Raw genomic sequence first — 14,650 nt, 5'->3', positions numbered from 1 at the left:
CAGTTTTTGAAACATGATCCCTCGTAATTACCCAAAACTGCCTCACCACAGAAGAATGGAATTGATCTTTTAGTAACAACAAAAAACCCGGGTATCGTTGCAGAAAACAAGTCTAGTGACTTGATATGGTGCTGGGGACGGTCCATGTGTGACTGTCTGACCTGGTGTCTGGATGCCACAACCAGGGTTAAAGGGGCGCCTCTGTTCTTCCCCTCTTGCGACCAGGCGCCACAGACTGGACATCTAGTTTCTTCAACACAACACAACCACGTTTGTCTTTTGACTTATTATGTATCTCAAACTGCAGGAAATAATACGATTTGCTTAGTTGTGGCATTACTCATCTCCAAATTATACAAAAAGTGACTTCCACTAAAACCGTACTTTAAAACTGGTGATCTCCTTCTCTTTCTGGCCAAGTCAGAGTAGCTACTATTTGACCAGCCCTCCTGCAGAAAGAAACTATGGACGATGGACGTAAGAAACACCACGGTAGCACAGGGGTTGACCTACAGCAGCCATGTTCTGGGGGGGCTGACCTGGAGGGAGGGAACAGCACAGGGGGGTCCCCACTCTTTAATGGCCATTTGCTAGAGAGCAGGCTCCAGTCTTACTGGTTTGAAGAACCAGACCACTGAGGAAAGTGGGGGGTGGGGGAGGCCCAAGGGGAGTGCTAAGGAGGGTGTATCTCAAATCCTATAAACTCTGCCTAAATCTCCAGCTGACCAAAACCATGTGCACAGAAGGGCAGCCTTCACGCACCCAGCTCGGGCTGCTGGAAGTGAGTTAAGCCTGGAGCTACGACCCTCAGCATGGACGGAGTGTGCAATTTGGGACCAGGGAAGTTAAATGCCGGCTACAACCAACAGACCGGCTGACCGCCGGCTGACTACCCTTCAGAGGAATACAGTCTAACTCAGAGCTTCTGCAACATAACAGTCACAGTGTTCAGGACATATTCTAAAATTACTCAATACACAAGTAACCGTGAAAATGCGACCCGTTCTCAAGAGGAAAAAATAATCTAAAGGAGGCCAGCTCCAAATATGACTCAGAAGGCAAAATTAGCAAACAAAAACTTTAAAAAGCTATTATATTCAAGGACATGAAAGATAATTTTTTCATAATTAGCGAAAAGATAGGAAATGTCAACAGAGAAATAGAAACTATAAAAAAGAGCCAAATGAAAATTCTATAATGAAAATTATAATATCTGAAATAAAATCCCCATAGGACAGGACGATCAGTAAGACATAGATGCCAGAAGAGTCAGGGTACTTGAAGATAAATCATAAAAAATTATCCAATCTAAAGGATTTAAGAGAAAAACGGTTGAGGAAAAAAGAGAAAGAGAACAGAGCCTCTGTGATGGGAAGGACACTCTCAAAAGGCGTAGCATGCCTGGAAGTGGGGTTTCCTAAGACAGAAAATGGAGCAGAAGAGTATCTGAGGAAGTAACGGCCAAAGACACACACTTACAGATTCAAGAGGTTCTGTGAGCCTCAAGCTGAATGAATACAAAGAAGGCTGCACCCAAGTACATCCTATTTAAAGTGCTGAAATCCAAAAATAAAGAGAAAATTGTGGAAGCAGCCAGGAGAAAAATGACATGTTACATCAGATGAAAAATAATTTGAAAGGCCAGAAACTTCTCATTAGAAACAAGAGGTCAGAGGACAGTGGTAGAACAGCTTTAAAGTGATGTCAACTCAGAATTCTATATCCAGTGAGCTTAAATTCAGTTCATGTTCAGATGAAAAAAAGTTGATGAATTCACCACCCACAGACCTAGGCCACAAGACATGCTAAGTTCTCCACACAGATGGGAGCCAAGGGAAAGAAAGACCTTCAGGAAAGAAGGAAGAGCCCTGTTTGGGTTAAACATAAAATATTTTTTACCCTCACTTTCCTTAAAATACTATTTAAATATAAAATATGACCTTATTTTGCGAGGTTCACTAACATACGTGATGCAGTATGTATGACATCCAGAACATAAAGGACCGAGGTGCTGGTAGACAGACCTTCATGGTTGCAAGGTTTCTACATTTTAAGTAAAGTACAATCATTAACTCTAAGTAGACCATGAAAACTCAAAGACTGTACACTGTAATACCTAGAACAGGCACTAAAAATATAACGTAAAAGTATTGCTAAAATGAAAATTTGGGGGTTGAGAAAAAGGTGTCGATCAGCTGGGGCTTCAAAGCCCGAGACCCTCTTAGCCAAGAACGAACAAATGAACTGCACCCAGCGGCCTCTGCTCCCCCTGCCTTGGCCACAGGTGCGCGTGCTGATCTGCAGCAGGTGTGCAGCCAGTGTCGCTCCATTTGTTTCTGGCATCCCTCCATCCAGCTACATTTCCCTCTGTGGATGGAAGTGGAGGAGGAGCCCCGGGGCCAGCAGCCCTTCCCTGCCCAGAGAGGACGATGTCTGCTCTACTCTTCCTCGGGGCTCTAGGGATGACACCCCTGGGGAGCACATTCAGGGAAGGGGGCTCGAGAGCAACTAGAGAGAAAACCAAATGACGGCAGAGACAGAACGGAAGGGAGCTTCCGGGGCAGCTACTGGGGTAAGTCTGAGGGTTCACGGTGGGTTATGAGGGTGGGGTTCAGACTATAAACAGTAAGGAGATGGGTCACGACTGAAATGTGGGCTTCATCTAATCAGAGGTCTCTCCTTACAACTAAGACAAGTGAAGGGCAGTGAACAGAGCACGGGTACACAGCGGAGGGAGGGGCCACGCCGCAGTAAACAGACGAGTTGGAGAGGGGCCAGGATCGGGGGGTCGGCCCTCTGCCGGCTGCACAGCCCTGGACAAGCCAGAGGGCCACACTGACCTCAGGCTCCTTAAGTGACAGGCACTAGTTACTCACCCTCAAGAACTCCAGTGAGGTGAAACGAGGCACTCCGCGTGAGAATGGCCACAAAGCCACCCAGGCAAGTGTACAAGGCTAGCTTTTATGAAATGCTAGTTTATCCACACCACACAAAACCAAATTCTGGGGGTGTAATGATAAAAGAGATGCACATGGTAAAGCTCTGAACATCTGTGTGTGGGTGGGAACCAATGAAGGGTAAGAATTACTCTTAGAAAAGCAACAGTGGACGTAATTTTCAGTGGAAACAGTTTAAACCTTACATTAAGTTCCTATTAAATTTAGATTTACTATTTACTTTTTATTACTGGAAAGGCTAAGGACCCCAAAGAAACAAAACAAACCCTTGAAGTTCAGATGCAGTGACATTTTAAGACATACACAGAGATAGCTGAGAAAGAGATCACCCCCCTAGATCATGTGTACGTCCAACAGGACAGCAGCGGGAAGGAAAACACTGGGACGAAGACAGGGAGGGATGCAGACACCACATCGGAAAGGAATTCTGGAAGCAAATACAACACAACTGTACAAAACACACAGTGAGGAAGCACAAGGGACTCGGGTCACTGATCAAACCTAAAGCTTTTAACTTCAGAGTTCACATTTTCAGATAAATGAAGAACCAAAAAAGATTTTAAAAACTTGCAAAGATGCCGTTCACAGATAAAAAAAATTTTAAAACATGCTCCATGTTTCCATAGAACATTCATAAAATGTCAAAAAGATGCGCTCTGTATTTTGGTATCTGGATAATAATAGGTAACACATTTAAATTCAAATAATTGGTTTTTTTTTTTTCAATGTGACTGATACCTTTCCTCTACCCTAAGATCCCCAGGTCCTTCTGGGTCTGCAGGAAAAGCTGTGTCGTCACCCCTCCTCCTAAAGCAGCCATTACGGTGCGTGCCTACCACGAGCCACGACGACTGGAAGTGTTTGAGATGATCTCATTTAATCCTGAACACTGGAATGTAGGTAGTATTTGTGATCCCACTCTTACAGGGAGGCTAAGCCACTTACCCAAGGCCACACAGTCTTTTAAAACTTCCTTCTGAACTCTGATCTTTGTAACACAGAATAACTCTAAACACCAGGCTACATGTCTCCAAAGTCACGTGTGTTCTGTGCCTGTGCTTATGTAGGCTCCCCCCACCCCCGCCAATTTACTCTAAAGATATTGCCGGCTAGCTTGAATGGTAGCCTCGCAGATCAACTAACTACAGTTTGTGCCCTGAGATGCTTTATAACTTCACTTGGAGATGATACTAAGATGTAGTGAGAAAAAAATTTGTGGTTACAGCCCCTCCAAGCTAGGTTAGAGTCCTGACCTACAGGTCTCCTAAAGGCCAGCTTTGTATGATCCAGTTGAGCAAACATGATACTATCAAATTAAAATAACACACAAACTACATCCTCATTCACTGCTCCCCAACAAGACCCAAGCTGAAGATGAGGCCACGGCTCACACGCACAGCACGAGCCCACGTCAGGTGACTACAGGCTCCAGCCTACACAACCTCCATGCACGGCCTATCTACTGCCTCAAGTCGTGCCTAGAGAGACTCAGACTCACTGAAAATGTCCCAAGGTGTTCCCCACTTCATCTGGGATTCCAGAGGGCCACAGACACAAAAGGCAACACACTCAAGTATGACAATGAAACACAATGAATAAGACAGATGTTTCGAAGCTATCCCACTGGAACGTGTCACCCTTCAAGGTCTGTGGGTGGGGATGTCTGTGCACGAGTCAGCAATGCTGCCATTCTTCTTCTTGGGGACTTTCTTGGGTTGATGCTCAAACAAATGTTAAGAAATTCAGCTGCAGGAATTCCTTGTAATGGAATGTATGGTTTCTTTTTTTTCTTTTCTTTTTTATCTTGTTTCCTTTTTAACTACACAATATTAACAACTTGCTCACCAGTCATATCATGAGATAGGAACTCTGAGCAACTTCTAACCACATCAAGGTGTAGACTGTGATGGCCCACAGCCCAGCCCTGGGCTCAAGTGCACTCACCCCGAATCCCAGCTCTGTGACCTCGGGTCAGCTGCCAACCTCGTCATCTGTAAACTCGTGATGACAACACTATCTATCCTTCCAAGGACTGCGAGGATTACGGGGAAATGCGTGAAAGCTCATGGCACAAGGCCTGGCAGTAGGAAGTGCTCAGCAGCGGTGGCTTTTAATTGTAACTAGCAAGGTTAACCGCAGAACTTGGAGACTTGCTATCAACAGACAAGCTACTGGCTCTAAGGTCTTCCTAACAAGCGCGGTGATGGAAGATCAACTCCAAACCAGGGATCGCATTTCAACGTGATACGTACTAGGCAAGAGTGCTTTCGCAAAGAAAAGTTCAGGTGAGTTGTTTACATACCACTTATATTCTTTTGTCTGATTTTCATATGTGAAAATGGTGAGCTTAGAAATAAAAAGTAATTTCCAAAGGTTTAAAAAAACTATGGTTGGAGCAACTGGAGTTTTCACTCCCTGCTGGCAGCACCATATTCACACATCCGCTCTGGAAAGCTGGTGCGTCAGCTGACACTGTGCTGGGCGTGCCCGCCGGCACTTGGATATGCACCCAAATGGAATTCTTGTTCATGGGCTCATCAAAAGGCACTTGCTTATCATGCTCACACAGCAACAGTCCTGATAGCTCCAAACTGTGCAGTACCCAGAGTTCCACCAGCATGAACTATGGCATATCACAAACGAGTGCTGTGCAGCGGTGAGAATGCAGCATGACTACCTGGACAATCTGAATGATCTGAAACCAAATGTTGAGCAAAGTAAGCCATAGATGAAAAGGTACATACTGAACGATACCACTTACATAAAGCTCAGAAATAGGCAGAGGCCATCTACCGTTGGTAGTTACCCTGGGAGGGCACAGAGCCAACTGGGAAGGGGCATCTGGGGCTTTTGGGGTGACGGCAGTGCTGTTTTCTCTTTCTGGATGCTGGTTACATGGGTGGGTCCAATTTATGAAAAGCCAGGGAGTTTGTGCTTCTTGGCATGTTCATACAGTCACATCTTTGTGCACCAGTAGTTAAAAAACACAAAATTTATGGCACAAAACTTTAAACTGATCATTTTTGTTTGTTTGTTTAGTGCCCTTATTTGTCTAAAAAGGATTTAAGAAACTTAAAAATTTCCATAAGCTTAAATAAAACTGAATCTTTTTTTATAGCGGCACAAATACCTTAGTCAAGCAGAGTACTGCTAGGAAATAGTACTTCTGAACATAAACTCCAAAAGAGCAAAAATACTAAAGCTGTTTATTGTAAATTCCTTGGCAAAGTATCTACCAAAGAATTAACTGAATTAACCAGGGATTAAATGATTTTTTCACTCAAAAACTACTTAGCACACTCTTACAGCTTGGCAGTCCTACAGTCCAAAAATGCCAGGGTACACATTATGCGCCTTCTGATTACAGACTGCTGTGAAGTATTCCCAGTGAGGACTATTCACATTTGATGAAACGCCACCTACAGGTTAGTCTCATTCTAGTTCTGAAAGAATTCACATCTATGAATAAGAAAACAGGATATAAGGAGGACAGACTCTGAGTCAAAGAAATCAACCGACAAAAGTATGATCCAAGTACTATATGACTCTGCCTAACAAGATTCATCCTGAAAACCACTTTTCCCAACTTATAATACAGTAAGAAACAAATACATAGCCCAAAGATGAGGAGAATCCCACAGTATACTGAGTCCATTTGCAGTTTTTTTTTTTTTAAGGTAGACAAGGAGAATGGGATTTGGGAAACATTCTTAACTGCTCTGGGGTAATGACTATTTAAAAATGTGCTACTTTGTTAAAATCTTGGATATAATAAAAATTTTGTAAAAACTAGATAATTAAACTAGTTATTGTGTTGCAGTTACATACAAGCTATTACATTATAAGGTTAAATTTTATTGGCTTATTTTGTAGTCATATTACACATGTTCAGAATGCAAAGTTAAACTCCATTTCTGACTAAAACAGAGCAATACAGAATAAATTAATACTCAACGACCTGTGTTAAATGTGCACAAGAAGATACCCATAAATTATAGTATGGGCACATTATATTTACATGTATATATATGTGTGTGTGTGTATAAATAATTATATTTAGTTATAAAAATGCATTTAGGGTCATTTTTGGAGCTAACTGACCTTAATGAAACACTTCTTGAACTAACTTCCACATGATAATAAGAGCTCAGGAGTGACTCCCACAGCTGTCTGATCCCGTGCTGGGTCCGGCTCCTGGCCTGGAGGTGCAGCCGCACAGAGCTGAGTATGACGACCCCTGTCCTCAAGGAGCCTCAGTCTAGTAGGGAGGAGACATACTAGACTGTGAGCTCCTCGAGGGCAGGAGAAGTGTCTTGGTCATCTTGCCCCAGGGACCAACACCAGGCTCAGCCGCTGTGATGCTCACAGCTCTGGGGACTCAGGGGCACGCACGCAACCATCTGGGAAGCGTAGGGTGGGCACTGCAGGGTCAGAGAGCTCTGGGACCTAAGGGTGGAGGAGAGCCGGCTGCAAAACCATGGACGGCCAGCTCGTGGTGAAGCTCAGAAAGATGGCAGGATGCCAACAAGCGGGGAAGGAGGCACTCTGGCCAGAAGGTGGGCTTAGTTTGGCCCTGGTGTGAGGGACGGGTGGGAAGATACTGTCAGGCCATAGTGCAAGGAGTCTTCGGTGCCACTCTGGAAGCCTCTACCAAACACGGGCCTAACAAGAACCCACCAGAAATTGTTTGGAACGAGGGTGTTCTTCTCCCACAATGATGCTTCAGGAGCCTGTCTAACGAGTAGGACCAAGAGGCAGGAAGAGTTGGGGTGCAGGAGCAGGGGAGGGAGTGCCCCAGCTGGTCAGCTGCGGGGGTGGGCAAAGAGTTACTGATGATCCCAAGATGAAGATGAAGATAATGGTACCACTGAGGCCTACGGATGGTGAGTGGCAAGAGCCGGCCGAGAGAAGATAACAGACTCACTGTAGGATAAACATGATGTCCAGTGGCAATTCAAATCGCAGGTTTGGGATGTGTGAGAGAAGCGCAGGATGGAAGCTCAAGACAGACAGACGTGAGAGGTTCAAATAGTCCAGAAGGGGAACAGAGAGGGGGAAGGAGGCAGCTGGGAACAGAAATGTGGCCCACACTCGCAGTAACGTCAGAGGAATAGCGGGTGAGCGGGAGAGCCGTCAGGGCGCGGGCAGGTGGCGGTATCAGAGAGGGGAGGAATTTCAAGAACAGAACCTCAAATTCTGAGGGAAGATAAAAAGAGGAACGAAAAAATTCATGAAATTAAGCTTGTTCAAAATCCTGCTCTAACAGTGAGAGCACATATAACTAGGTCGTGTAAAAATTAAGACCCTGGAGGTTTTTAGCTTGAAGACAGCTGTCTATGAATGCTTGGGGGCCCCCCATTTGAAAGGCAGAGCAGAGCTGCCGTGTGGCTCCAGCGAGGGGAGCCCCGCCCTGGGGGAGCAGCAGGGCCCTGGAGGAGCCGGCGCTAGAGGTGCTCTCGCTGGAGGGTGGCTACCTGCCGACTCCTCCTCCTCCACGGGACTTCCCACTCTGGGGGCAGGTCTGTGCTTTGTTCACTGTGGAATCCCCAGTTAGAGCGACGTGGGCACTTAGCCGACAGTCGTTAACCGGACGTGTCTCTTACGTCTATACCCACTCACCCTGATTCTTCCTGGTCGGGAAACCTGTCCAGCAGGTGAGCTGCATGAGGGTGAAGTGAGGCTAGAGCGGCTGAGGGGGGTTCCCGCCCTGGGGTACAAGCCTGGGCTACACGAGCAGTAAGGGTCTGTTAAGATCCTGATATCTGATAATTTTATGAAGACTACAATACAGGAAATTAAAAAATAATCTCGCAAGCAGGGAAATCCCCCAAATATGAGAACAGGTAATCCAGCATACATTACCCCATGGCATTGGCTAGTTGGTTGGTTATAAAATGAATCTCCCCATGCATATGTATATTACAATATCTTGTTCATTAAAGTACGGAGTCTCAAAATAGATTTGAATCCAGTTCAATACAACAACTGTTCACTGAGCACTCACTAGGTACCTGATCCTAGGCTTTGCACAGAAGTAAGTAAGACACAGCAGGGCCCACCAGGCTCTGGGTCTGGCTGGGGACACATAAGCAGACGAGAAACTCTGCAGGGCCGCCTCTGGGCCGACATTCTGAGGGGCTCAGCAAACCAAGTCCCCGTGTGTTCCACCCAGAGAACTGGGAGCCACTGGAAGTTTGGGTCTGACAGTACCTGGGACAAAATGACAGCTGAGCGGCAGTGTGGATATTCTAACTATAATCACAGAAGTGTTGAAAAGGTGTCAAGGAAGTGGCTCTCTCTTTGGGGGTAGAGTTGATTAGGGGAGTTTCCTGAAGGAGGTGAAATCTGAGCTGGATTCTGAAGGCTGAATGGGAGCTTATCAGTTGGTAGAGTGCGGAAAGCATTTCTGGGAAAGAAAAAGGCAGGTGATAAGGCAGTGAGCCATGCTGGGAGAATCATAAGCAGAAAGGTGTTGCTGGAGTGGAAGTACCAGGGAGATGATGGAGGGCCGGGAAGGGGCTGGAGAGGAGGAAGGGATGAAGTCACTGATGCATCATCATCTTGTAAGCCATGCCAAGTCAGTTAGAAGTTAGGGGAGAGATTTGATGACAATTTGAAGTTTATTAAGATTTTACAATATAGTCTACTTAAGACTCTAGTAAGATATAAATAAATACAAATGAATTACACGTCTTTATGTTGCCCAAGGAGTAGGTTAGCCTTGGATGCACTGATAAATGACCTCGAAGCGCTATTTCTGCAAGGGGGGAGAAGCAGCGCAGGCCTGCCCCAGCCCCGGGCCCTCTCTCCCTCCACTCCTACCTGAGCTGAGCTTTGAGCTCAGTGAACCGGGGCCGCCTGCTGGGGTCATAGGCCCAGCATTTCGTCATAAGGCTGTAGAGGGTAGGAGGGCAATTTGGAGGCATTGGTAATCTTTCCCCATTCTCAATTCGACCGATCACATCATTGTTCTTCACTCCTTGAAAAGGCTTCACACCATGCATCAGTATCTCCCACATACATACACCTGTGAAGTGGGAATGAAAACATCACAGTGAACTCGGCAGGAAGAGGGTGACCCCATGTCTCAGGAATCCCTACACAGCCGGCACAAGGCTGCCAGCTGTGCGATTTTGGCAAATCTGCTAAATAAAGCAGCATTCGATTAACTGTTATAAAATAAGAACAGCAAAACTAATTTTAAAAACTACTTATATGATGTCAATAATGAAACACTGAATTATTACCAAGAAAAAAATCATAATTTTTCTAAGAAATGTATTTCTCTAAAAATCCTACATTAGAAAATGGCCCACTAGCTACAGTGGTAACTCATGACTTAATGAACCAGTACAAAAAGAGCTGAATGAATTTTAGACCCCACCCACCCACCCCCACTTCAGTTCAAACTGCTTATGAGTACAGCAACTGACCTAGGGCCTTACAAAGAAAATCCTAAAATTTAAGTCTTACACTTTTCGAATACTCAGATTCCTTTACAGATTTCCCTTAAAGAAGTTGGCTCATCCTTGCTGAGGGGGCCCAATGGCATTATTTTCTGTTGTATCCACTGTTTTGGGCTTCTCACCCACAAACTCCACGATGAACCTCACAAAGCTTTCTCCTGCTCTGCCCTGGAAATCACAAGCTTCTCAGTCTCTTCTGAATGACACTTTAAAATAAACAAGCACACAAAACCTGCAGAGGAGAATGACAGGAGGACCGAGAGGGTGGGCCAGCACAGATGGCGCATGGTTCCCTCCTAGGCGCTTCTGACCACCACCTGGCACTCTGTCTGCTCTGGAGGTCCTGCCGCACCCTCAACATGCCACAAATGTGCCTTAGCTTGTGTTAGAATTCTCTATATGTAATGCCATTTTCTTTTCCCCTTCACAAGCTCTCTTTTCAAGTACGTTTGTGAGTTTTTCTATAACACCCTTCCTGCGTCTCCCACCCCCATTCCCGCTGTACAGGGCTACCGGGCAGGCAGAGCCTTGGGGAGGGGCACCAGACTTGATTCTGTCTCTTCAGCACCTATCACAGTACGTGCCTCAAAGGGGGCAAGGCGCATTATCACATTAACATGAATTAGATTCTGAAATTAGCCAAAGTCCCCTGATTTCAAAGTAAAGTGTGCATGACAGAAATAATGCCATAGTTCTGCTCTTCTCACCAGAAATTATGACATTAATAATGACTCCAGGCATCCTCTCTTGAGACCTACTATGTCTCTGGCACCCTTCCTTGAAATTTACATATATTATTCTTAATCTTCTCACCTGACATTTCTTCCAATAATGTGTCAAATCTAAGATGCCACTGATTATAAGATACGCCATTATTTTATATGACCAAAACAAGGAAAATGCTGCAAACTAAATTATGATATGATCCTTTGTTACCTCTTAGAATTACTTTATTCTTACTAAAGAGCTCTTTTAAACTCATTCAGACAAGAAAGTAACACCAACATTAACAAAACAAAGTCCACATGAGAGCAAGGTGACCCCGTAAAACACGCTGTCAACTGACACCGACTGTAAAATGCCGGGCTTACGACACACCGCAGTCCCAGAAATGTTAAAATGTGAAAAAACAGGCATCTTAGAACCTTTGAAATACAAAACTTTCTTGAGGGGATCAATGGCTTGGCGCTGAGGTCACACAGTGAGTAAGTGGGGTCCTGGGGTTTGAAGCCGTGTCATTTGGACTCAGAGCCTTTTCTGGTCATGTCGCGCTACTTCCTATTTTACTGATAAGTTCCTTCCTTTACTAAGTACCAGTCAGGGCACTAAATGAGTATTAAAAATCAACGGCAAGTAAGCAGAAGGAAGGAAAGAGCACATGTACTTGCTGCACATCAAGGTATTTATATTACAGAAAAAAGGCACAAAAACTTAATGGGGCATCTCCTCTGAAGGAATTTAAAATCTAGCAGAGAACACACCCACACAAGACTATTCGTTCACAAGGTCCACACGTGAGTGTTATGGCGGAGAGAGAACGTGCAGGGATCAGAGAGGGGAAGTGACACCGGGCTGACGCACCTGTGCACAGGCTTCGTGGAGGGGGGACACTTCAGGAGGTCAGACATTCACGTGGAGGAGAGAGTACAGGGTACACTGTTCCAGGTAGAAGGAGTGACACCAGGAAGAGTGGGGCGGGAGAGGAATGTCATCCATATTAAAAAGGGTGAGTAATTTTAGAATTTGGATACAGCAGGTGAAGCGAACAGTGTGGCCTGAAAGCCACCCTCTCACCCTAGGTGGGAGCACGGCAAGGACACGGAGCGCAGCAGGCGGAGGACAGCAGCGACTGGCGTGGGGCAGGTGCGGAGGGGTGGTGCAGGCATCAAGGAAGCAGGAGCCACAGAAGACAAAGGGTCAAACTTTTTGAAAGTCAGATTCCAGAATAAAGAGATGAAGCACAATTTTAGATACTCGGTTTGAGGGGCTCACAGAGAGCCAGATGGAAGGTTAACTGTTTAAGGTCATGCAGAAAAGTAACGACTGAGATGGCAGAGGGAGAGGAGAGAGTGATGGGGGTGGCGAGATGGACGCCTGTGTGGGAGGAAGAGCCGGCAAAGGGGAATGGGGAGGGGCAGCAAGAGGGGCTGCAGTCCCGCACAGCGGACAGCCCAGGACCTGGCGCACGTGCGCCCATGGCGGTCTGTCCAGTGGACCAAAGAGCAAGTCTAATGAAGGAGATGGCCAGGCAAGGGGAGGTAAACTGACCCACATATTCTGTAAAGAGATCATGCTGAGTTTATTTTGTAGAATATATGAAATGCACTCAAACACAAAACTTTTCAAAATACTCACCAAACATCCACACGTCACTAGCTGAGGTAAAACGTCGAAAATTGATGGACTCCGGAGCCATCCATTTAATAGGCAATTTTCCTTTGGAAGCTAGAAGATTAATTTCAGAGAGTGAATTTTCCTTGTCATCTGCTGAAGAATCTAACAGTTAGAGCAGCTGACATTTTGGTATCAAAATAAAAAGCTTTAAGTATTGGACGCTTGGACTTTGTTTCTCTGGGAGAGCTATTTTTGTTTCCTCGATGTTCTGAGGTCATTTGGAAGTGATGAGCGGTCAGACAGGGTCGGGAAGTACAGCCGCGACACGCTTCTGTCTGAGGAGCGGTGGAGGCAGAGCGGGGAGCGGGAGCTCGCCAGCCGGAAGCACTAGCTTGCCGCTGCTGTGCAGAGCTTCACGACTTCCCCAAACAGGTCCTGATCTTTGGTTGGAATGCTTGCTCTAGAAATGGCCTCCTAATGACACACAGTTTATTCCCATTCACAGTACCTAAAGACTCCTTGAACACTGGGTCACTGCTCCTGGGAGAAATGTGTACACTCACGCACATCTCACATAGATTACAATCTTAAATCCTGGTAGGTTCTGCTTTCTTCAAAGTGAGGTTCAGCCATGTGTAGGTGACTTGCCTGAGCCCACTGCAGTAAGAGGCGCCACGGCTGGGATTTAAACCCATCCATCTGGCCCAGAGGCAGAGGTGCCTGCCTGCTGCTGCACTGCCCCCTGTCCCCATCCTCCAGCTGAATCCGACACAGATTTTCCACTGCCCCAGTCATGTCCATGGCTATAAGAGCATCGCAAGACTGATTTGGGGAGTTACAGGTTCTACCGAATAGGCGAAAGTGCAAATACGGAATCCACAAAAATGAGGGCTGACTATACCTTCATCAGTATATGCAGAGCACGAGCAAGCAATGGAAGAAAAAAGGATATTTCTTACGAAAGCCTGAAATTGTCCCTCTTTTGAGGCCTAAAAACTTCCCTTTGTGTCACAAAGGAAAAACAGCTCACCACTTCACTAATCATTCCTTCATTTGTGGGTTACAAGATGAACAACCCAGAGTATCTTTCTTCAAGGAATTTGAATTCTAAAAGAAACGGAATCTACTCACATAGGGTGTATGGAGATAGCGAATAAATGCCACTTGCCCCTGAAGTAGAGAGAACAATGCTGAGAGATGTGTCAGGAAAGCTGTGGGGCAGGGACACAGGAGCAGGGAGTGAGTCCCCAGTGCAAAGGGGCTGGGGCAGGGGCACCTGAGCCCTGCCAGTGGCGGCAAGGGTCTGGACTTTCTTCTGTAAGCCATGAGTGCGTCAGAAAACTTTAATCAAGAAATTAGTTCATTTATTTTTTTCTATTTAATTTCAAGTACCTTCGTAACAACTGAGATCAAATCCTGTTTGTTTCGTTCAAAACAAACTACTCCACACACTGTTTTGAATTGAAGAATCCCTAACTTTTAGGGGTTGGTTTTCTGAAGCCTAATGGAATCTATATTTACTATCTTTCTGGGATGACAATATATATGTGAATTTGTCAACTGCCTATTTTATTCATAGTTGGAATAAAGTTGATTAACAATTTACACTGGTTTCCAACACACAGAACAACATAGTGACATGATAGTTATACTCATTACTAGAGCTTGCCACAGTAAGTGTAGTTACCCTGTTACCACACCAGGTATTACAGTATTATTGGTTCTATTCTTTATGCTGTACTTCCATTCCTATGACTAATTTATTTTATAATTTGAAATTTGTACCTCTTTATCCCCTTTACCTATTTTACCCATTTCCCCACACCCTCCCTATGGTAACCAACAGTCTGTTAATATTTATAGATCTATTTCCTTTTTGTTTGTTCTGTTTCT

At 45.3% G+C, this 14,650-nt stretch overlaps 1 protein-coding gene across 17 annotated transcripts in view; it reads right to left on the bottom strand.

Annotated features, from left to right (window-relative positions):
* The window catches only part of PTK2 (protein tyrosine kinase 2), a 299,782-nt gene that overhangs the window by 40,773 nt on the left and 244,359 nt on the right, over positions 1-14,650 (bottom strand). For 16 of the 17 annotated variants that reach the window (XM_073230260.1, XM_073230262.1, XM_073230268.1 and 13 more), the window contains 2 exons: positions 12,779-12,868; positions 9,780-9,984 (listed from right to left, as the gene is read on the bottom strand). In XM_073230260.1, the coding sequence (XP_073086361.1) occupies positions 9,780-9,984; positions 12,779-12,868 (295 nt within the window). Of the gene's footprint in view, positions 1-9,779; positions 9,985-12,778; positions 12,869-14,650 lie in introns of those variants that run through there. The other variant, XM_073230279.1, reaches the window with a different exon arrangement.

Source organism: Manis javanica, chromosome 2 (genome assembly GCF_040802235.1).
Source record: "Manis javanica isolate MJ-LG chromosome 2, MJ_LKY, whole genome shotgun sequence".
Taxonomy (NCBI): domain Eukaryota; kingdom Metazoa; phylum Chordata; class Mammalia; order Pholidota; family Manidae; genus Manis; species Manis javanica.
The sequence above is the reverse complement of the archived record's forward strand: the minus strand, read 5'-3'. Positions and strand labels throughout refer to the sequence as shown.